Source organism: Leopardus geoffroyi, chromosome C2 (assembly GCF_018350155.1).
Source record: "Leopardus geoffroyi isolate Oge1 chromosome C2, O.geoffroyi_Oge1_pat1.0, whole genome shotgun sequence".
NCBI classification, from domain to species: Eukaryota; Metazoa; Chordata; class Mammalia; order Carnivora; family Felidae; genus Leopardus; species Leopardus geoffroyi.
This window is the reverse complement of record NC_059333.1, coordinates 84342483-84366156: the sequence shown is the minus strand read 5'-3', so window position 1 is coordinate 84366156 and position 23674 is coordinate 84342483. Positions and strand designations below refer to the sequence as shown.

At 38.1% G+C, this 23674-nt stretch overlaps 1 protein-coding gene across 4 annotated transcripts in view; it reads right to left on the bottom strand.

The window, feature by feature from the left end:
• Positions 1 to 23674, bottom strand: part of MCCC1 (methylcrotonyl-CoA carboxylase subunit 1) — a 59863-nt gene that overhangs the window by 12450 nt on the left and 23739 nt on the right. For all 4 annotated transcript variants that reach the window (XM_045502832.1, XM_045502833.1, XM_045502830.1 and 1 more), the window contains exons 9-14: positions 21838 to 21919; positions 14089 to 14216; positions 10481 to 10664; positions 8028 to 8137; positions 3826 to 4042; positions 1989 to 2075 (exon numbers count right to left, since the gene is read on the bottom strand). In XM_045502832.1, coding sequence (XP_045358788.1) covers positions 1989 to 2075; positions 3826 to 4042; positions 8028 to 8137; positions 10481 to 10664; positions 14089 to 14216; positions 21838 to 21919 — 808 coding nt within the window. The remainder of the gene's footprint in view (positions 1 to 1988; positions 2076 to 3825; positions 4043 to 8027; positions 8138 to 10480; positions 10665 to 14088; positions 14217 to 21837; positions 21920 to 23674) is intronic.

The window sequence follows — 23674 nt, the reverse complement described above, 5'->3', positions numbered from 1 at the left end:
TTGATAATTCTCACTGAGATCATTAAGAATTAGTTCTACTTTAGATTCATAAATGCTTCTGGCTTCTTAAGACTTCCTGTTTGGTGTACTCACTTATTCAATCATGGTTACTGTTTTTTTTTTTTTTTTTTAATTAAAAATTTTTTTTTAACGTTTATTTATTTTTGAGACAGAGAAAGACAGAGCATGAATGGGGGAGGGTCAGAGAGAGAGGGAGACACAGAATCTGAAACAGGCTCCAGGCTCTGAGCTGTCAGCACAGAGCCCGATGCGGGGCTCGAACTCACGGACCGTGAGATCATGACCTGAGCTGAAGTCGGCCGCCTAACCGACTGAGCCACCCAGGCGCCCCAATCATGGTTACTGTTAATTAGCATTTATTAGAGACCCACCAGAACATTTCTGAAAATTATTACATCAGGCCTGGGTTAGTGTTGAAAAATAACTACCAAAAGGATGTAGTGAACAGCGATCATGTTGGTTTTCAATAATGTATTTATTTTTTAATTAAAAAATTTAAAAATTTCCAAGAAATGCAGCATAGTTCAAAACACTGCTAAGTGCTTCAGTGAAGATCCATACCAAATAACACAGTCGGCTCATCTGAATTTTAATCACCAGTATGATTTTCTGTTTAATTTAGGTTGAAGAGGTCAATGAAACTTTACTGCTGCTGATACTTACATTCAGTATATAGGAGTCTAGAGTACGATAATCCCAGATTTTGCAGGGTTTGGTTTTTAGGATGAAATGAATAAACACACTAGTATAAAATGGGTATTAGTAGATACTAGTGGATGTTTGCAAACTTTCTTTCCATGTACTCAGTGCATGGAAAGTAATGCCCATCTAGGTTCATGATGAAAAAATATCTCGAGCTTTAATCCAATCAATTTAGATGAAAAGGGGATTTGCTAAAAACTAAGTGCATGTCTACACAGAGTTGAGATAAAGAAGATTCTACTTTGTCTGGGGGTGGGGGGAGGGGGTTCCCATGAGCGGCAAGAAGATTCTGTTCTACCTGCTGGGTACATTTTTATAATGGAGCATTCACAGTTTAATGACACCTCACATTCAAGGTTAACTAGCTCTCTCGGCTCTGACTCTGCACCCATCCTGTTTCCTATGCAAACTGTCCAGTAGCAGAAGGGATGCTGCTATCATGGGATTCTGATCCCTCTGGTACGTTGTTCCAGCCACAAATTTATAAAAAATTTAAAATTTTAGATGTTAGCCTCTCCTGGCTTCAATTACAATAAATCAGTCCCACCCTCAGCCTACTCAAATTAGTTTGCAGTCAAAAATCAATTTTCCACTGGAAAAGTAAAAATAGCACAGGAGTCAAGGTCAGAAAGGCTGGATGTCAATCTCACTAGCCTTGAGTAAGTTCCTTCACCTTCTCTGCCTGTTTCATCAGCCATACATGGGTATGATAGGGATTCCCCCTTAATTAAATTATAGTGAAGTTAAAAATTTACATGTGATCAGGTACTTAATAAATCATAGCTTCTTAGTAACCCTCTTCCACCTGAAACAATGCCTGAGTGGTGGGTAATCCTCCCTACTGGAGTAGTTTTGGATATTGTTTTTCTTATTTAAAAGTAGTACATTCTTGCTGAAGAAAAACTGCAAAGCAAAGAGAACAAAGAAGGATGATGGGGGTGGGGATGGAGGGAGGGAAATCCCCTTAAATCCTGCTACCCAATGGTAACCTCACTAACATCGTGGCATATTTCATTTCAGTCATTTTGCTATGTATATTTTATGACATATTTTTCAAATATTTACAAAATACAGAAAAAGTATAAAGAAGAAAAATAGCACTAATGTACCACCTGAGCCAATCAATTCTAGTACTCCTTCCAATGGTTAGGCTAGGGAGCTTAAAAAATGTAATTGACCGATCATGTCTGGGCTGAATCCTTTTTTTCCAGATAAGTGATATATTTCTATAAAGCACATTTCTTTTTTAATAAAACATTACTTACTCTTTTTACCATCCCTGAGAGTTATGTTTCTGGTGTAACAGGTATTCAGTCTTCTTCCACTGCTGGATGCAAAAGGGGAGTACCGATCTAGAAAAAAAATTAAAATTCAACAACAAATTTACAAACACCAAGACTGACTTCATACCTTTCAGAAGAAAACATAAAACACCTGTCCTACACTGGCAGCTCAAATGTGTCTTCTTTGTTCTTCTCATTGCTCTAAATTTAAATTAGATACTTTAATTTAAAGAAAAGGTTATATGAAAAATTCCAGCTTGGCTAAAATCCGAGTATTTGCAGCCCAAGCTCTCTTCCTCTGGGGGCACAAGCCGCACAGTGGTCTCCCCTTCTTGGGCAAATGCGTTCCAGGTCACCAAAACCTCCACCACTCATTACTTTTCTTTTCACTTAGCCTCTTTGTGCGTCACTCGTCCTGCCCACAGGCGTGTCTGTTGGACAATATCCAGGAGCTACGGCATAGCTGAACTGAAGCAATTTATTCTGAAGTTCATGTGTGTGCCAGTATACATTATAAAAAGGAAGGAGAGAGTAAGAGGATGCTTGATTGTAACAATGCTATATTCAGGCTTAGGAACACTGTATGGGCATATTTGGAGGCATTTCATTTAGAATTGTAAAAGGACAAAATGAGAATAGAGCACACATCTCCTAAAGATGTAGTTATATATTTTAAGCTCTCAATATAACTTTCTTGAATGAATCTAGAAATTAAAGATCCTAATAAAAAAATCCTATAATAATATAATAATCCTAAAAATAATGAAGAGATAAACGGATTAATTTTTCTTTTTTCCTGTTTGCTCCAAAGCTCAGAGTTAGCCTAAAGTACATATTTTGGAGCAAGTTTGGGAGAGTTCCGATTTTGCTTATCTTATCTTATTTTATGTTTTGCATTCTTTCAGATTAGCAATCTATTTCATTTTTTAAGTTTATTTATTTTGAAAGACAAGAGAGAGTAGAGGAAGGGCAGAGAGAGAGGGAGAGAGAGAATCCCACGCAGGCTCCGCGCTGTCAGTGCAGGGCCCAGTGCGGGGCTTGAACCCATGAACTGTGAGATCATGACCTGAGCCAAAACCAAGAGTCAGACACTTAACTGACTGAGCCACCCTGTGTCCCCAGATTTTGCTCAATTTAGAGGGAAGAACATTTTAATGGAGAACTGACTGAAACTGTAATAAGCTAATGAGTTTTCATTATGAATTTCTAGCTTCCTGAGGTGTTAGGGAGAGGTTGGGCAACAACTCAGTGGGGAAGCTGAAGCAGAGATGTGTGCGCGTGGCAACCAGGATGAATCTCTGCCATTTTCCTTCCCATGTTTAGATCCTCTGATTGGAGGAAGTGCCTAGGTCTCTAGTTAGACAGAAATTTGATCACAGAATGGAAAAGGAGAGGAGGAAATAACAATAAATTAACAGGTAATGAGAGTCCCCAGTGCTCTGTCTTCAGTCCCCAGGACCAATGAAGTTGCAGTAGGTACAAGGATACAATAAGTAGGCCCTTGAGAAGCAGCGAATTAAGAAAGTTTTGGAAGGGGTCAGCACAGGGTACAGGAAGGACCAGCGTTTGGTTGAAAAAAGAGCCCCAGCTCAACACTATTAGGCAATTAGTTAAGTTACATTTAATGGATTAAAAAAGTGTTTATGGATGCATCCATGATACGTGAATCTACTTCATACTAAAAAACCACTTAGCAGAGGACAGTGTCAACCACTGAGAGAAGAAAAGGGACACAAAAGTGTCATAAAGAAAGAAAAGCACCTCCGATGATTATTTATAAAATCCTGACAAGCAGAGGAAAGAGAAAAGCATTCCATACCTTGTGACTGAATTTTGAAAACATCAGACATAGCTTTCTCCTTGAGGATGAGACCCAGAGCTGCCTGACATAAAAGCTCTTTGGCTGTGGCCTTCCGACTGGGCAACAGTTCTTTGCGGTGTTGAGGGATGAAATCGGTGTGTACATTCCCAGCCTCAAACTCTGGGTGGCCAGACAGGCTAAGAAGGAAGTCAATGTTGGTGTGCAGTCCGACAATCTAGGAAGAGAATAAAGCCCATATCCCCAGTGAGTGGGAAAAAAACATTTTCCATAGAAATTTGCCATAGAAATCTGTTCTTTGTACTAAAGATATTTCACCAGGAGCAACTCTTAAGAAAATTGAAAAACCTACTAAGGTACCACATGGCGATAGGACAACTCGTAAGGAAAACAAAACAAAACAAAACAAAACACAAAACTCACTTCACCAACACTATGTATCTGGACTTAACACTTAAAATTACATTTTACAATACATTTAAAAAAATTTTTTTAATGTATGTTTATTTTTGAGAGAGAGAAAGAGAGAGAGAAGGAGAGGGGCAGAGAAAGAAGGAGACACGGATTCTGAAGCAGACTCCAGGCTCTGAGCTGTCAGCACAGGGCCCGACGTGGGGCTTAAACTCACAGTGAGATCATGACCTGAGCCAAAGTCAGACGCTTCACCAACTGAGCCACCCAGGTGCCCCACAACACATTTTAAAAGTAGTAAACTACATTTTATTCTTTATGATAAAGAGGACATAAGAGATGATGGTAGGTTAGGTAGTGTGGAGACATTTAATTGCCTCAGGCTATGTAAGTGATAAATGTTAAGAAACTTATATGAGATTTATTTGCAAGATACTGAAGACTTGCTGCTCGGAACACTCCCACAAAATAGGAAAACAGAGCATTGGATTTCTATACTGAGGAGGGGAGAGCATTAAATGAGCTCAAAGGAGCTTCCTTCCAACACTAAAATCCAAATTTTACGCATTGATATAAAAATAAAAAGGTATACATTGAACCTAGATCCATCCAATAAATGGGGTCAAGGGTAAAACCAGCTATCTGAGCCTTGGGTCCATTCATATATTCATTTAATAGCCATTTACTGAGCACCTTTTAGGTGCCAGGCCTTGCTCCAGGTACTGGGGTCATGATGAAGAACAAAACCTCACAGAGATAACAATATCTATAAACAAATATCTAATATGACATCAGGTCATATGAAGAAAAATAAGGCTGGTTAAGGGGAATGAGAACAGCAAAGGGTCCTATTTTAAATAAGATCACCTGGGGTGCCTGGGTGGCGCAGTCGGTTAAGCGTCCGACTTCAGCCAGGTCACGATCTCGCGGTCCGTGAGTTTAAGCCCTGCGTCAGGCTCTGAGCTGATGGCTCAGAGCCTGGAGCCTGTTTCCGATTCTGTGTCTCCCTCTCTCTCTGCCCCTCCCCCATTCATGCTCTGTCTCTCTCTGTCCCAAAAATAAATAAACGTTGAAAAAAAAAAAATTTTAAATAAGATCACCTGGCTTCAAGCTACACCACAAAGCTGTAGTAATAAAAACAGTATGGTAGACTGAAACAAAAACAGAAATGAAGATCAGTGGAACAAGTGGAAATAAACCCACACTTATATGGTTAACTAATCTATGGCAAAGGAGGCAAAAAACCATCTTTTCAATAATTGATATTGGGAAAACAGGATAGCTACATGTAAACGAATGAAACCGGACCACTTTCTCACACCACACACAAAAATAAACTCAAAATGTATTAAAGACCTAAATGTAAGACCCAAAACAAAACTCCTAAAAGAAAACGTAGGCAGTAATCTCTTGGATGTCAGCCTTAGCAACATATTTATGGATATGATTACTGAGGCAAGGGAAGCAAAAGCAAAATTAAACTATTGTGACTATACCAAACTAAAAAGCCTTTGCACAGTGAAAGAAACCATCAACACAATGAAAAGGTAACCTACTGAATGGGAGAAGATAGTTGCAAATGATATGTATGATAAGGGATTAGTATCCAAAATATATAAAGAACTCCTATAACTCAACACCAAAAAAGCTAATAATCCAATTAAAAAGTGGGCAGAGGACCTGAAAAGACATTTATTTTTTCCAAAGACATACAAATGGCTGACACATGGAAAGATGCTCAACATCACTCATCATCAGGGAAATGCAAATCAAAACCACAATGAGATACCATTTTACACAAGTCAGAAAGGCTAGTATCAAAAAGACGGTAAATAACAAATGTCGGTGAGGACGTGGAGAAAAGGGAACGCTTGTGTGCTGTTGGTAGGAAGGACATGCTGGGTACAGCCACTGCAAAACAGTATGGGAAACTGTTTTAAAACAGAAATATTAAATATTAAAAACAGAAATATTAAATATTTAAAACAGAAATATTAAATATTAAAAACAGAAATATCATATGATCCAGTGACTCCACTAGTGGGTATTTGCCCATATAAAATGAAAACATGAATTAGAAAAGATATATGCAACCTTATGTTTATTGCAGCATTATCTACAATAGTCAAGATATGGAAGTAACCTCAGTGTCCATCAACAGATGAAGGATAAAGAAGATGTGGTGTATACACATGATGGAATGCTACTCAGCCAAAATAAAGAATGAAATCTTTGGGGCACCTGGGTGGCTAAGTTGGTTAAGCAATGACTCTTGGTTTTGGCTCAGATCATGATCTTGCAGCCTCATGGGCTCAAGCCCCAAGTCAGAATCTGCACTAACAGTGCAGAGCCTGCTTGGGATTCTCTTTCTCCCTCTCTCTCTGCCCCTCCCCTGCTTGCGCTCTCTCTGTCTCACTCAAAATAAATAAACTTAAACAAACAAAAAAAAAGAATGAAATCTTGCCATTTGTAACAACATGGATGGACTCAGAGGGTATTATACTAAGTGAAACAAGTGAGACAAAGACAAATACCATATGATTTCACTTATATTGTGGAATCTAAACCACAAAACAAACTAACAACAGAAACGAACTCATAAACAGGGACCTGGTAGTTGCCAGAGGGGAAGGTTGTGAAGGGAGAAGGTAAATAGGTGAATGGGATTAGGAGGTACAGACTTCTCACTATAAAATAAGTAAGGCACAGGGATGAAAAGTACAGTATAAGCAATACAGTCAATAATACTGGAATACCTTTGGGGACAGATGGTAACTACACTTAACGTGGTGAGCACTGTGTAAGGTACAGAACTGAATCACTATGCTATACACTTAAAACTAGTATAACATTGTGTATCAACTGTACTTCAATTAAAAAAAAAATTGGGCAGGGGCGCCTAGGTGGCGCAGTCGGTTAAGCGTCCGACTTCAGCCAGGTCACGATCTGGCGGTCCGTGAGTTCGAGCCCCGTGTCGGGCTCTGGGCTGATGGCTCAGAGCCTGGAGCCTGTTTCCGATTCTGTGTCTCCCTCTCTCTCTGCCCCTCCCCCGTTCATGCTCTGTCTCTCTCTGTCCCAAAAATAAATAAACGTTGAAAAAAAAAAAAATTAAAAAAAAAAAAAAATTGGGCAGCCTGGGAAGACCTCTGAGGTGAACAGGAGCTGAGGATGCTGAGAAGGGAGTTTTGTGATCATGTAGGGAAAGAACATTCTGGAAGAGAGAACAGGAACACATGGCTCCATGCTGGGTATGTCTAGGGAATGGCAAGGAGACCAGTGTGGTTGGAGACACAGAGATCAGAGGTTAGATCAAATTAATGACATATAACAATCTGGATATCACAGGTTAATATGAAATCCTTTTATGAAGCTACATCAGTGTGGTCTGGGGCTTACTGCACCAAGGAAATTCATGTGCTACAGAAAAGCAACAAATTCTGTCAAATGGGTAAAACTGAACATAATTATTTTCCTTTTGAGAAAATAATACCAGACTGTAGGCCACACTTGTGTACTTGGTCTTATCTACAGGATGAATATGAATTTCATATCAGATTTCAGTGAAGTATAACACTGACATTAATAGTTTTAGTCCTGCAATTTTTCTTTTCTAGCTGAATCAAGAAGTCCTTAAACTCTATTTTGACCCATGGGAATGTGAAATCATTTTGTTCCTGACGCATTGGTGGAAAGAAGCTGACAGGGACAAAGGCTGACCAATCCTGACAGACATACTTGGCGGTGGAGATACACAGATCATAAGGTCCCTAACATGGCCCCAGGTCACTCACGTTGTACTGAAGAAGGCTGTACCTCAGTTTCGTTAAGGCCGCCTGGCGATTTGCTGCCCACACAACCAATTTCGCAATCATGGGGTCATAATGCACTGAAACTTCATCTCCTGAAATTGAAAAACCACAGTAGCCACTCTAAGTCCAAACTTAACATGATAAAATATAACATGCAAGACATTCTGCTGCGGCTTTAACGTTCACTTCATACCTAATCCTCAGGAGCTCTTGCATGGTAGTCGTTAACCACGGTTTCATTCACGAGGAAATGAGGCTCACAGGGCTTTAAAAACTCACCACAAGTCTAAGGAGATTATGGCTATCCAAGAGCACCTAAAATAGTGATCCAATATCACACAGGCTGGCTGTCCCCATTCTCTCTTCCTCTGAACCTTGTTTTCCCTTCTCATTTTGGAAGCCAGCGCAAACTGCCTCTACCTTCTCCTGTCACCATCCCTTCTGCCCTTAGCATCCCCCTCCCTCCACCCCTCAGTCTCCTCATGAGAAAAATACAGATAACAATCCAACTATACTGTAGGGTTCTTAGGAGGATTGACAGTAAAAAGGCCAAGTGCCATACCTGGCAGAACTGATAAACAAATAGCACCCATCACTGCTATGACAGAGTCTTAGAGAACAAGAATCTGAACCAGGCAGCCCTGTAAGTTCAGGGCCATGCACACGAAGACCCAGTTGTAAGCGAGCTTGTGCCAACCAAGCTGCTGGTTGGAACAGTTAATAAAAAAAAAAAATCCGAACCAGGCACATCTCACTGGTTAGAAATGGTTCAGGTCAAAAGGATGTGGTGTGTTATCAACAATACTGTTCTAGGACCACTGTGTGATTTTGGGTAGGTCATTTGACCCCTCTGAACTCCAGGGGCTTCATCTATAAAATCAAGGGGTTAGATTACACTCCCTTATCCATCATCCACCCACCTACCCAGCCCAGCACTCACCAACACATATTGAACACCTTCTAGGCCCAGGCTTGAGCAAGATAACATGGAAGACACAGTCTCTCCCTTAAGAAACTTACAATATAATGGGAAAACTAGACAAGGAGTAAAAGGTTACTGTAAAACGATATAATAAGAAAAGGGCCCAATGAATCCACAAGGGGCTCGGGGAACGCAGTTGAGAAAGGTTGGGTAAATTTCTTGGAATGGATTATCCTCCCAGCGCTAAAATGTAAATCTGGGAGTCCTTCTCGGAATTACACCTGTTATTCTTGGAATACCTTTATTACATTACACTGCAAGTTTTGCTTGCCCCACAGATTCTTTCTTTTCTATTGCAACTGTTCTTTTTCCTCTCTAAAATGTTCTGCTGTTAAGTTAAAAAAAAATTAATATCAAATATTGCTGCGGTTTAGCCAGAGCTGTCAAAATTCTGCCAATGTGTCATCAAGAACTCCTAATTCCTCATTTTGGCTTTCAAGACCCTGTGTGATTTGCTCTCAACCTGTATCTCTACCTGCATCTCCAACTATTCACCATCCTGAACACTTTTCTCCAGCCACATGATTTTCTTACAATTCTTCAAACACATCTTTAGCTAAGTTCTCCTTTCTTCACTTTTCTGTGTGCTCTTTAATCTGCCTACTAAAATCTACTCCAGACTTCCTCTTACGAATGTGTCCTGGCTCCTGGCTGTACTAGCCTAATATAACATCTAATCTTGAGAATTGCCTTTCATCATTCACCATCTGCAAAACTTCTCTGGCAACTAAAGTCAAGGTAGTAGTAACTCAGAGCATGGACTCTGGAGCCAGAAAGACGGGGTCTGAATCTTGGCTCCAAGAGTGACCTCGGGCAAGTCACTTAACTTCTCTGTGCCTTAGTTTCCTCATCTGGAAGATGGGGGTGCTAAGAACACCTACTCACAGGGTAGTTCTCATGGTTAAAGGAGCCTGCATAAAAAAGTCACCTAGAACAGTGTCCATAGTACATAGTAAATGCTAAATAATTGTTATGGTCATTGTTATTAATCATATGCTGAACTGTGAGAGCTCTTGCACTGATACTATTTTTTTCACTTTTCTTTATTTCTCTTATTATTGTTTAGCTTACACTAAGTTGATATATTAATCCTTCAGCTTGATATCAAGTCCCTTGAAGGTTGGAGGGTGTTGGGCATAGCAGGTATCGGTGACCTTTAATCACTTTTAGAAGTAGGCAGAGTAAAAATATGAAACAGTACACACAAAATGTTTGTTATTTAGGTATGAACAAGTACTGCTACATTTTAAAAAAGGGTGTATTGTTTAAAAACACTAGTTATTCTTTAAAAATAACTATTCCAGAAAGATAAATAAAGATTAATGAGAAATAAATTGAATCCTTTATGCTAAAGCATACAAAACATTTCCACAAGACACAGGGAAAAGAGGCCGTCCACAAATAATCATGCACTTAAAAAAAGACAGAGACTTTTTGTTTTATTTCACTTTACCTTGACGCACTCCAGTTTCAATCCTGGTGCAAAGGTCTGCCTGAGGGGTGTAGAGATGCACTAAAGGCCCAGCTCCAGGCATGAAGTTATTGTCAGGATCTTCTGCATATATTCTAGCTTCAAAGGCATGGCCCTGCAGGGTTATTTCTTCTTGGCTCAAAGGAATCTTCTCTCCTGCTGCAATCTGATAAAAGAAGAGTATATGCTTCTGTGAAAATCCACCTTATGGCACCTATGAGACTTGGGAAGTTGATGGTCTTGCCTTTTTCTATGGAAAATGTATATTTGGGCTTTATAATGAAGCCAAATAAAAACCAATTTTATCCACCTACCCGAGTTCTGGGCAAAAGCAAAAAGAGGTTAAAAACAGATGCAGTTTGGAAATAATATATTAATGACAATGGATTTCTAGAGTTTTTAAATAGAGAAAGCAGGAGAACTGACAACTAAATCATAAATATAAAAATCTGTGTTTCTTCAATGTAATCACAACTAAAATTTCTTACTGGCAAGATAGTCTCAGTTTCCATTTAAAACTTTAGCGCTCAGTTACCAAACCAATCTTTTTTTTTTTTTTTTTTAAATAGTTAATTATTAGTTGGTGTTTAGGACTACACTCACAGTTATGGCTAAAATGTGGCATTTTTTCATCTTTGAATCTTTTTTTTTTAAGTGTATTTATTTAAGTATACCCAATGTGGGGCTCAAACTCACAACCCCAAGATTAAGAGTCACATGCTCTACCAATTGAGCCAGCCAGGCACCCCCATCTTTGTCTTCTTCATCACCAAGAGAGTGATAAAGCAAGACAGAAAGGGGAACATAATGGTTTTTCAATTTTGTTATATTAACATATATTGTATGATACCAGATTATAAACAGGATGATCATTATTGTTTATCACTACTACAATTGTATTATTTTGACTATTACATACCAATACAATGACTCTCTCTCTTCAACTAGTATCATTTGGAAAGGCTATTGGAAGACATGCTGTCACTCTCTCTCTTTACTCCCTCCTTAAGTTTTCCTCCAAGATGAGAAAAGGACAAACCAAAAAAGCAAAAGATATAGGGGAAAAAAACTAAGTAATTTAGCACCACTTGGAACTAAACAGGTAAGCTTGAAAAAGAGGCAAAGGTTTCATCTCTTTAAATCTGTAGATAAGGTAAATCAGGAACCATAGCAGTTAAGAATGAAAGGAAAATGGACTAAATTGAATGTCTTTACTGCATGGTGTTTTGAACCACACTCTGCAGCCATACTGCCTGGGTTCAGATTCTTTCTCTATACTTAACTCTGTTCTGGGCATACTCATATTCTGGGCAAGTTTCTTAACCTCTTGATGTCTCAGAGAAAAGTACATATAGTAAGCATTACATAAGTGTTAGCTATTGTCATTTCATTCATATCCTTTATAGTGAATTACTTTTTAATATTTTAATAAAGAATTCCATTTGTCTTAATATAAACAAGGAGGGTGAGTGGGTGGCTCAGTCAGTTGGGCATCAGACTCTTGATTTTGGCTCAGGACACAATTCCAGGGTTGTGGGATCAAGCCCTGGGTTGGACTCTGTGCTGAGCATGGAGCCTTCTTGGGATTCTCTCTCTCCCTCTGCCCCTCTTCTCTGCTTGTGTGCATGCCCTCTCTCTCTAAAATAATGTGTGTGTGTGTGTGTGTGTGTGTGTGTGTGTATACGTATATATACACACAATATATATTATATATACATTATATAATGTATATATAGGTGTATGTATATATATGTGTGTATGTATATACATATATGTGTGTGTGTGTGTGTATGTGTATGTATGTGTGTATGTGTATATACACACATACATACACACACACACAAAGAAAAGAATAACCATGTGTCCATATTTCAAGATGTGATCTTATTTCTGACTATATAGCCCCATTTCAGTCTGGCTTGTCTTTGCCTATCTATTTTCCTCTCATGTTGGCTTCTGTCTGAGCTCAGAAGAGATAGACCCTAACCATGCCTCTGCATACTTGGACATCTGTGCCATGGGAGTTCTCTCAGGCTTAGACTTTGACTCTTTGGAACTCCTGGACCTTGGATACTTTTCCAGCTCCCCCTGAACATGGCTAGCCAATTGCATCTGCAGCCTGGATGCTCACATCACTGTAGCCTCATTCTAGGGAGGTCCTGGTCCAAGGGGGCTGGTCCTGGAGCTTGAAGTCTTGACTCAATAAGTGGCGAGACCCCTTGTGTTACCTCTTCCTGGAAGCCAGACTCCAAAGTACCTTGAGCATTATAAATAAGGTCCAGTGGTATACTTAAGTTCTAGAATCCCTCCCCAGATAAGAAAAGCCTACTTCCCTTTTTAAAGAGCCTCTTACAATTACTAGTGGACAGAAATAAAAGTCCACTAGTTCTCCTTATATCCAAAAGCTTTCTCTTCCCTTATTCCCTGGAAACATTTTATCCATCATGATTTCAAAATTCTGGACTCTCTTGGTTACTGCTTCATAAAAAAAAAAAAAAAAAAAAAAAAAAAAAAATTCCCCCTTTCCTTGAATTCTGGAAACATAAGCACTCTTTCCAAAATTTTCTAAATCCACAACAATTTTCCTGTCACTTACTAACACTTACTAGTCTGATGTGCCTGGTTTTCATTAGCCCTGGAGGCTACAGAAGCCCAAAAGAATCTTATGGTTCGATTAAAATCACCAATCATCCCCAATGAACCAAAAAAAATAACATCATATTATTGCCCACAGAAGTTCTGAAAAGACCAAATTATGAAAATAATCAAGACATTAACATCACAACATGCAAAAAAAAAATTTAGATTCAGAATATATAAAGAACTAAGAATTCTACAGAGATCAAAAATATTTACACTTCTTTAACTTTTTGTCGTATTAAAAAAGCTGTGAAATCAATTGTTTTCAATAATAAGAGAAAAACAGACTAAGTTGTTATTCACATTTGAAGGAATATGCTTTGTGGAACTCTAGTTAAAGCCAGGGCTTCTCAAACTATTTATAACAAAGGAACAATTATAGACTTACATTTTGGTAACATACAGTAGACATAAATAACACAGCAATGGCAAAAACGCTATAAAAATTTCTAAACACTTATTCTGAATGGGATATACTTATCCCACCACAGGCCAACAACGGTGTACAAGTCAGCAATTGCATGTGGCTCACTCTGTTGGTCTAGACTGTTACTTTGGCTCTTCATTCCCAACTCTTCCTTAGCTCATTTCACAGTGGCTAGCATCTGTCCTGCCTCTAAAATCAAGTGCCTGGCCCTGAATAATGTGGCCTCAAGCAGAGCACAAGGCTTTGGTATTGAGACACTGCGGTCACAAGGAAGCCTTAGGGGAAACAGCTCACCTGCGCCTTGCCTAAGGAGAAATGATAGTAAGTGACAGGTTAGAAATATGAGTCCATAAAGTGACAATAATGTCATAGCAACAAATGAAGTATCATCTGTAATATCCCATTTTCCTGTCCTCGTGACAACTACAAGAATTGAACCCCTATCCAAAAGGACACCTTCTTTCAGAAGGCCAGCAGGTAACATATGCTCAAGATTGATCTTTAACAGAAAAAACGTCCCCACCTTAAGCTGCCACTCCACCAAGTCAGTTCCTGTGATCATCTCAGTAACAGGGTGTTCCACTTGCAGCCTTGTATTCATCTCCATGAAGTAGAAATTGTGCTTGGAGTCCATAATAAACTCCACAGTTCCTAAAAGATAAAACACAACAGTCACATTTCAACAGCATATAATAAGTAGAAATCAAAACCTTCCGTGATGTATTACACCAACTTTTACTGTTACCTTTATTCAATGTTAAAATTTTGCATTTTGTGAAGAAAATTATCTTACATTTTGCAGCAGCAAATGATTCTTAATCAAAAATAGGGAACCACACGAAATCTAGCAATAGAAAAGTATGTCTGGGGTTTTGAGCAAATGGTAGCCCAAGCTATGAATAGTCTCAACTGTCGCAGTAATGAGAACATGGTTGGATCATGTGTTATGGCTTCGGTGCACCAAGACCCCTGGAACTTCACACTGAAACATCCCATCTCACTCTCCCCCAGTAGAAAAAATATAACATTGTTTCCTCCAGACTGTAAGCTTTGGAGGTTTCCTTTAAGAGTCCTTTTGCTGGGGCGCCTGGGTGGCTCAGTTGGTTAAGTGGCCGACTTTGGCTCAGGTCATGATCCCGCCAGCGGCCACCCGTGAGTTCAAGCCCCACATCGGGCTCTGTGCTGACAGCTCAGAGCCCGGAGCCTGCTTCGGATTCTGTGTGTGTGTGTCTCTCTCTACCCCTCCCCTGCTAGTACTCTGTCTCTGTCTCTCTCTCAAAAGTAAATAAACATTAAAAAAAAAAAAAAGAGTCCTCTTGCTGGGGGGCGCCTGGGTGGCTCAGTCAGTTAAGTGTCTGACTTCAGCTCCGGTCATGATCTCACAGCTGGTGGTGGATTCAAGCCCCACATGGGGCTCTATGCTGACAGCTTGGAGCCTGAAGCCTGGAGCCTGCTTTGAACTCTGTGTCTCACCCTCTCTCTGCCCTGTTCACACTCTGTCTCTCCCTCAAGAATAAATTAACATTAAAAAAAAATTGAAAAAAAAAAGTCCTTTCGCTGGTGATGCACTGGAAGATTATTTAGCAACTAAAGCTATATCTTCCCCAACTTTATTAAGGCATAATTTCACATAATAAAATTTAACTTTTTAAAGTGTAGCACAGTATGCTGGGTTTCAGCACTTGAATACTGTCATACATCTACCACCACCATGAAAATGCAAAACATTTCCATCATCCAAAATGTTCCCTTTTTCCCCTTTGCAGTCAGTCCCTTCCCCAGGATGTTGGCTCCAAGCAATCACTGGCCTGTTTTCTATCGTAGTTCTTTTCTAGAATGTCATCTAAATGAAATCATATAGTGTGTAGTGTTTTGTGTTTGAGTTTTTTTCACTTAGCTGAAAGTTAGTTCCATATAATTTAAGACTGTTTTTCAAATTGTGGGTCATAATCGATTAGTGGCTTGCAAAGATTTAGCGAAGTCTTCCAGTTTCTGGCCCAGAAGAAGCTGAGAAGTCACCATTCTAACCTGACAAAAGTAAAAAGCCAAATAAACTGAAAAATCAACAATGTGTCTCAGATCCATCAGAGACGTGAGGTCACAGGGCAAACCACTGCCCCTCAACCTACAGAGAAAGACAGGCAAATACAGAGATTCTCAACTTACTGAAGCAGAAACCCACAAACAAAACTTCTGCAGGAACAAGTACCAGAGGAGGAAAAGCTGGACTGTGATTGACGATTTGCTGGACACTCAGTGTGGACAACTCTGAGGGTTACAAACTCCAAGGACAGTCCCCCCTGACCCCTGGCCCCGCCAAACTTCTGCGAGTTTTACCTGCAGGAGTTCTACCAGGTCCTCACAGTGAATACTAGAGAAAAACTCCCTTGAGCTTCTAGCAGTGGAAGGGGAAAAGGAACCATCTGAAGTACACTGGAATTCTGTCCTGGACAAGATTCGTCCGTAAGAGAAATTATGTTACTAGACCCTAAACTATGGCAGTGTCATCAGAGCCTAATTAACGTTAACTGGAGGAAGGGAAATACACAGTTCCAGCCATCTTATCCCACAGAAGTGAATAAATCAAAACAAGTACACAAAAAACACACTGAGAGGCACTGATGAAGTTCACCAAAACACTCAGACCTAATCACAAGACTACAGAACACTTCCCCTTCCCCACACCTAACTACCATATGACTAATACCCTCTTTTCTGCAGTTCTTTTTACCTGATACATCAGGTCTGGCTATCAAGAAAAATCACAAGGCATACTAAGAGGCAAAAAAACACAGTTTAAAGAGATTGAAAAAGCATCAGAACCAGACTCAGAAATGACAGAAATGTTGGAATAATCAGACCAAGAACTTAAAAACATGCTGATTAATACACTAAGAGCTTTAATGGAAAAAGTGGACACATGCAAGATAACATAAGCAGAAGCACAGAAATTCAAAGAAAGAATTAATAAGAAATGCTAGAAATCAAAACACTGTAATAGAAATGAAGAATGCCTCTGATGGGCTCATCGGTAGACTGGACACAGCCAAGGAAAGAATTTCTGAGCTTGAGGATATGCAACAGAAACTTCCAAAACTAAAAGCAAAGACAAAAAAGACTGAAAACAAAGAAACAAAAAGACGAAAAAAAAAAACCCAAACAGAATATCCAAGAACTGTGGGCAACTAGAAAAGGTGTAACGTATGCATAACGGGAATACCAGAAAAACAAAAAAGAAAAGACCAGAAACAGTATTTGTAGCAATAATGACTGATAATTTTCCCATTAATGTCAAGACACCGAATCACATGCCTGGAAGGTCAGAGAACACCAAGCAGGATAAATGTCAAAAACCCCCTACACCTAGGCATATCATTTTCAAAGTACAGAAAATAAAAATGAATGAATGAACAAATGAATGAATGAATCCTGAAAGAAGCTGGGGGCGGGGGGGGGGGGAACGCCTTACCTATAAAGAAGAAAGGGTAAGAATTACATATGACTTCAGAAACCAGGCAAGCAAGAACAGTGAAGTGAGTTATTCAAAGTGTTGAGTGAAAAAAATCATCAACCTAGTATTCTGTATCTTGTGGAGTTACAGTTATTTCTTGTGGAGAAATAAAGATTGTTCCAAATAAACAAAAATTGGGAGAATGTATTGGCAGTGGATCTACCTTGCAAGAAATGTTAAAAGAAGTTCTTTAGAGAGAAGGAAAATGACACAGGGTCAATACTCCAAAAAGAAACAGCCTTAACATGTATGCACCTAAGAACAGAGTCAAAAAAACTGAGAACTGCAAACAGATGAGTCTACCGATACAGTTGGAGATTTTAACAGTCCTCTATCAGAAATGGACAATCTAGCAGGCAGAGAAGTAAGGACACAGTTGAACTTAATAGTACCACCAATCAACTGGATACAATTGATGTCTATAACTACTTTATCCAACAAGAGCAGATTACACATTCTCAAACTCACATGGAACATTCACCAAGACAGACCACATTCAGGGCCATAGAAAAGACCTTAACAAATTTAAAAGAAAAGGTATCATACAATGTTTGCTGTCAAGACCACAATTAAACTAAAAATCAATTGAACTAGAAATCAGTAATAGAAAGACAGCTGGAAAAAAAATTCCCAAATACTTGCAGATTAAATAACACATTACAAAGTACCACATGGGTCAAGAAGAAATCCCAAGTGAAATTTAAAAATATTAAAACTACATAAAAATAGAAATATAACTTCAAAATTTGTGGGCTGCATTGAAAGCAGTGCTTAGAGGGAAATTTATAGCACTGAATCCATATATTTGAAGAGAAGAAAGATCAAAATTAAGCTTCCATTATAGAAAACTAGAAAAAGATCAGCAAATTAATTCCAAAGTAAGCAGAAGAAAAGAAATAATAGAGTAGAAATACATGAAATTCAAAATAGAAAATCTATAGAGAAAAACAATAAAACCAGATCAATAAAATACACAAGTCTCTAGCCAAATTATTTAAGAAAAAAAGAAGAGACAAATTATTAATATTGGAAATGAAAGAAAGCAAATCAATATAGGTCTTGTTAATAATAATAAATTAATAATCCTATTAATAATTAATAGGATATTAAATGTGTACTATGAACAACTTTATGCCCATAAATTTGATAACTTAGATGAACAGACCAATTCCTTCAAAGACACAATCTGCCAAAAGTCACACAAGGAAAAAAAATCACTCTGAAACAATCTGAATAGGCCTATATCTACTAAGGAAGTTGAAATAATCATTAATAACCTCCAAAACCTCCAAAATAGGCCCAGATTGGCTCACTGATGAGTTCTACCAAGCACTGAAGATAGAATTTATACCAATTCTTTATAATCTCTTCCAAAAGACAGAAGACAGAATACTTCCTAACTCATTTTATGAGGACAGCATTACCTTAATACCAAAACCAGAGAAAGATTACAAAAAAACTACAAATCAAATCTCTTATAAATGTGGATGCAGTAATCCTTAACAAAATATTAGCAAATAAAATCTAACAATGTATAAAAATAAGTATGTACAACGACCAAGTGGGATTTATCCCAGGAATGCAAGGCTGGTCCAACATTTGAAAATCAATCAAGGTAATCCATCACATCAATAAGCTAAAGAAGAACCATAAGATTATATCAATAGATGCAGAAAAGCATTTGATGAAATCCAATACCTAATTATAATAAAAACTCTTGACAAACTAGGAATAGAGAGGAACTTCCTCAATTTGATAAAGAAGATTTACAAAACTTACAGCTAACATTATATTCAATGGTGAGAAACCAGCTTTCCCACTAAGATCAAAAATAAGGCAAGGATGCCCACTCTCACCATTCCTTTTCAACATCATACTGTAAGTCCTAGCTAGTGCAAGACAAGAAAAGGAAATAAAGGGTATACAGATTGTGAAGGAAAAAATGAAACTGTCTGATTACAGATGGCTTATCTATGTAGAATATCCAAAAGAACTGACCAAAAAAATGCCTCAAACTAATAAGTGATCATATCAAGGTTACAAGATACAAGGTTAATATATAAAAGTCAATTGTTTTCCTATATATGAAGGACAAATAGAATTTGAAATTAAAAACACAATTATCATTTACACAGGCACTCCCAAAATGAAAAAGGTATAAATCTAACAAAATATGTACTAGATCTATATGAGGAAACTACAAAATTCTGATGAAAAAAGTCAAAGAAGAACAAATGGAAAAATATTCCATGTTCATTGATAAGAAGACTCAACATCATCAAGATGTCAGTTCCCCCAACTTGTTCTATAGAGACAACACAATCTCAATCAAAACCCCAGCAAGCTATTTTGTGGGTATCAAAAAATTGATTCCAGTGTTTTATATGGAGAGGCCAAAGACCCAGAATAGCCAATTCGATATTGAGGGAGAATAACAAAGTTGGAGGACTGACACTATCTGAGTTCAAGACTTACTATAAAGCTACAGTATTCAAAACAATGAAGTACTAGGGAAAGAACAAATAATTAGATCAGTGAAACAGAACACATAGCCTAGAAATAAACCTATATAAATAGAGTCAATTGATCTTTGACAAAAGAGCAAAGGCAATGCAATGGAGCAAAGACAGTCTTTTCCAAAAATGGTGCTGGAACAACTGTACAGCTACATGCAAAAAAATGAATCTAGACACAGACCTTATATACCCTTCACACAAATTAACTTAAAATGGATCACAGACCTAAATTTAGAACACAAAATCATAAAACTCTTACAAGGCAGCAGGAGAAAACCTAGATGACCTTGAGTATAGTGATGTCTTTTTAGATACAATAGCAAAGGCATGATTCATTAAAGAAATAATTGATAAGGCAGGCTTCATTGAAATTAAAAACTTACGCTCTGCAAAAGATAATGTCAAAAGAATGAGAAGATAAGCCACCAACTGAGAGAAAATACTTGCAAAAGATACTTCTGCTAAAGGACTGGTATCCAAAATATACAAAGAAATCTTAAAGCTCAATAATAAAACGAACAGTCCAATTTAAAAAATGGGCGAAACACCTGAACAGACCTCAGTGAAGAAGAAACACAGATGGCAAGTAAGCATATGAGAAGATGCTCCACATCATATGTTATTAGGGGAATACAAATTAAAATGAGACACCACTACGCACCTATTAAATGGAACACTGACAATACCAAATGCTAGTGAAGATGTGGAGCAACAGGAACTCTCATACGTTGCTGGTGGGAATGAAAAATGGTACAGTCACTTTGGAAGAAAGTCTGGCAGCTTCTTACAAAACTAAACATACTCTTACCATATGATCCACTGACCAAACTTTTTGGTATTTACCTAAATAAATTGAAACTGTCCACACAAAACTCTGCACATAGATTTTTATAAATTTTTTTTTCAATGTTTATTTATTATTGAGAGACAGGGAGAGACAGAGCATGAGCATGGGAGGGGCAGAGAGAGAGGGAGACACAGAATCCAAAGGAGGCTCCAAACTCTGAGCTGGCAGCACAGAGCCCGATGCGGGGCTCGAACTCACAAACCGCAAGATCATGACCTGAGCCGAAGTCGGACGCTCAACCGACTGAGCCACCCAGGCGCCCCTATAACTGTTTTATTTATAACTGCCAAACTTAGAAGCACCCAAAATGTCCTTCAGTAGGTGACAGGATAAATTGTGGTATATCCAGACAAGGGGATATGATTCAACACTAAACAGAAATGACCAAGTCATGAAAAGATATGGAGGAAACTTAAATGCCTATTACTAAGTGAAAAAAAGCCAATCTTAGAAGGCTATAAACTGTATGGTTTCATCTATATGATATTCCGGAAAAGGCAGAACTATGGAGGTTGTCAGGAGTTAAAGACAGGGAGGGATAAAAAGCAGAGCACAGAGGATACCAGAGGCATTGAAAGTACTCTATGATACTACGATGGTGGATACATGTCATTCTACATTTTTCCAAATGTATAATGTATAACAATATCATAGAATGTACATCATCAAGAGTGAACCCTAATGTAAACTATGGATTCTAGATGATAATGACATGTCATTATAGGTTTATTCATTGTAACAAATGAATCACTGGGATGTTGATAGTTGGGGAGGCCGTGCAAGTGTGGGCATGGGGGTATGGGAACTCTCTGTACTTTTCACTCAAGTTTCCCGTGAAACTAAAACTGCTCTAAAAAAATTATTTACTAATTTTAAAAAATGCAAAAGAAATCATTTTAGTGATTTTATCTTAAAATAGGATAGAAAATGTCAAATAGCATTACACATAATTAGGGTTAAGTACTGTTTAGTGAATTTTTTTTTCAAATATACATGTATATAAACATAAATACTTATGTGTATATACTGGGTCTCAATGTAAACTGTATTTCTTTTTCTTTTTTTAACATTTATTTATTTTCAAGAGACAGAGAGAGACAGGGTGAGAGTGAGGGAGGGGCAGTGAGAGAGGGGGACACAGAATCTGAAGCAGGCTCCAGGCTCTGAGCTGTCAGCACAGAACCTGATGCGGGGCTTGAACCCGCCAACAGTGATATCATGACCTGAGCTGAAGTCAGACGCTTAACCGACTGAGCCACCCAGGAGCCCCAAAACGTATTTCTTAATGTGGATATAATTTGTAAAAGTTTGAAAGCCAATGATTTAAAGTTATATGTTTCTTTTGCCTTCTGAACATAAATGTTGCTTCTCTTCTATTCAAAGTAAATCTTAGCATACCTGCTCCAACATAATTTACAGCTTTAGCAGCTCTGACTGCAGCTTCTCCAAGCTTTTTTCTTACATCAGAGTTAATACCAGGCTGTGAAAAAATATTTAAAATAAATTTTGATTAGTACTTTGCCCTACTAGAAATTTCCATTAAGATCCAATATTGCGTTTCTAGGTATCAAACATTGAAGCGATAATGAGGATAAATAGCTAATGTTATACATTTCATCAAGAAATACATCCCATACCATAGTCAACTGTCTCTATACCAGACTTTAATGGTTCTGTGAGTAATTTCTATGAACTGCAGATATTATTCAGCATAATGACTTACTTATCTCCTTATCTACATTACTTTCAGGACTATATTCCTGCTTCAAATTACATGCACCAATATGAAAACTCTGAGTGATCTCTATTTTGTTTAAAGATGACAGAGCAATCTGGGCCACGTGCCCAACAATTATCTTAGAATAACGGTAAACCTTGATATTCCAAGTTAATAAGACAGGTTCACAAAAAGAACTGTAGGTTAAAAAGTAGGCAAAGGTTTCAACATTTTAAAATAGACATATATTTAAGCTATTATCGTTTGAAAAAAAAAAAAGCTTTACTGAAATTATTATTGACATTTACCTCAAACCATACAATGTACTCTACAACAAAAATTAAAATTTGAAAACAGTGTGAGAATAACAAACTGATTAAACAGAAACCTCAGATCCTGACCTTCTAGAAGTACCTACTGAAAAGGAAACATGTATAAAACCTTGGGCAAGAGAGAAGCCTCTGGACAATAGCAGGCTCAAAAGAAATGCAAATCGAAGAAGAGGTAACAAATCAATCAAGAGGCAGGGTCAAAGAAATGTAAACAATTAATTCCAAGGGGGCAAAAGTTGCCAAACAGGAGCAAATCTCTCTCCTCTACAAGAAACCTGTAAGACATATATTAGAGGACTGATATATTTTAGGAACATCTGAAATAGCAGTTAAGATAAAGAATCTTCTTCATAAAAAATACATTCAATGAACCAGGCCAATCCATTCCTCAAACATTCCCATTAACTATAATTTAAAATCTACATGGAAACATTATGCAGTTGCTCACTGTAAGTCAGATACAGATCTTCCTCAATTTATAGTACGGTTATGTTGGATAAACCCATCATAAGTTAAAAATATCAGAAGTTGAAAATGCATTTAATACACGTAACCTATCAAACATCATAACTTAACCTAGTCTACCTTAAATATGCTCAGAGCGCTCACATTAGCTTACAGCTGGGCAGAATCATCGGAAGTAAAAATTGTAATAAAGGGTAGAGTATCTCATGTTATTTGTTGAATACTGAGTACTGAGTGTAAGAACTAGCACGGATAAGAATAATTTTAAGTATATTAGTCCTTTACCCTCATGACAGTGTGGCTAACTGGGAGCTGTGGTTTACAGCCACTGTCGAGCATCACAAGACAGCATCACACCACATATCACTAGCCCAGGAAAAGATGAAAATTCAAAATTTGAAGTATGATGTCTACTAAGTATGTATCACTTTTGCACCAGTGTAAAGTAAAAAAATTCTAAGTTGAGTCACCATAAGTCAGGCACAGTCTGTACTTGGATCAGAGTAGATTTTCCTAGATACCATCCAGAAGAATCATGGCCCTGTTGTGCGCCCTCTCTATGGTAGCCCAAGAATATCAACTCCCTCCTCATCCTCAATGCTGCAGTGGGGCCTTACCATTATATTACCACTGGGAAGCAGTTATTCAGACACTAACTTCACAGATTTCTGATGTGAAAATCAGAGCGATTGAGGTTTATGTTACAGAGAAGCTGTCTTTA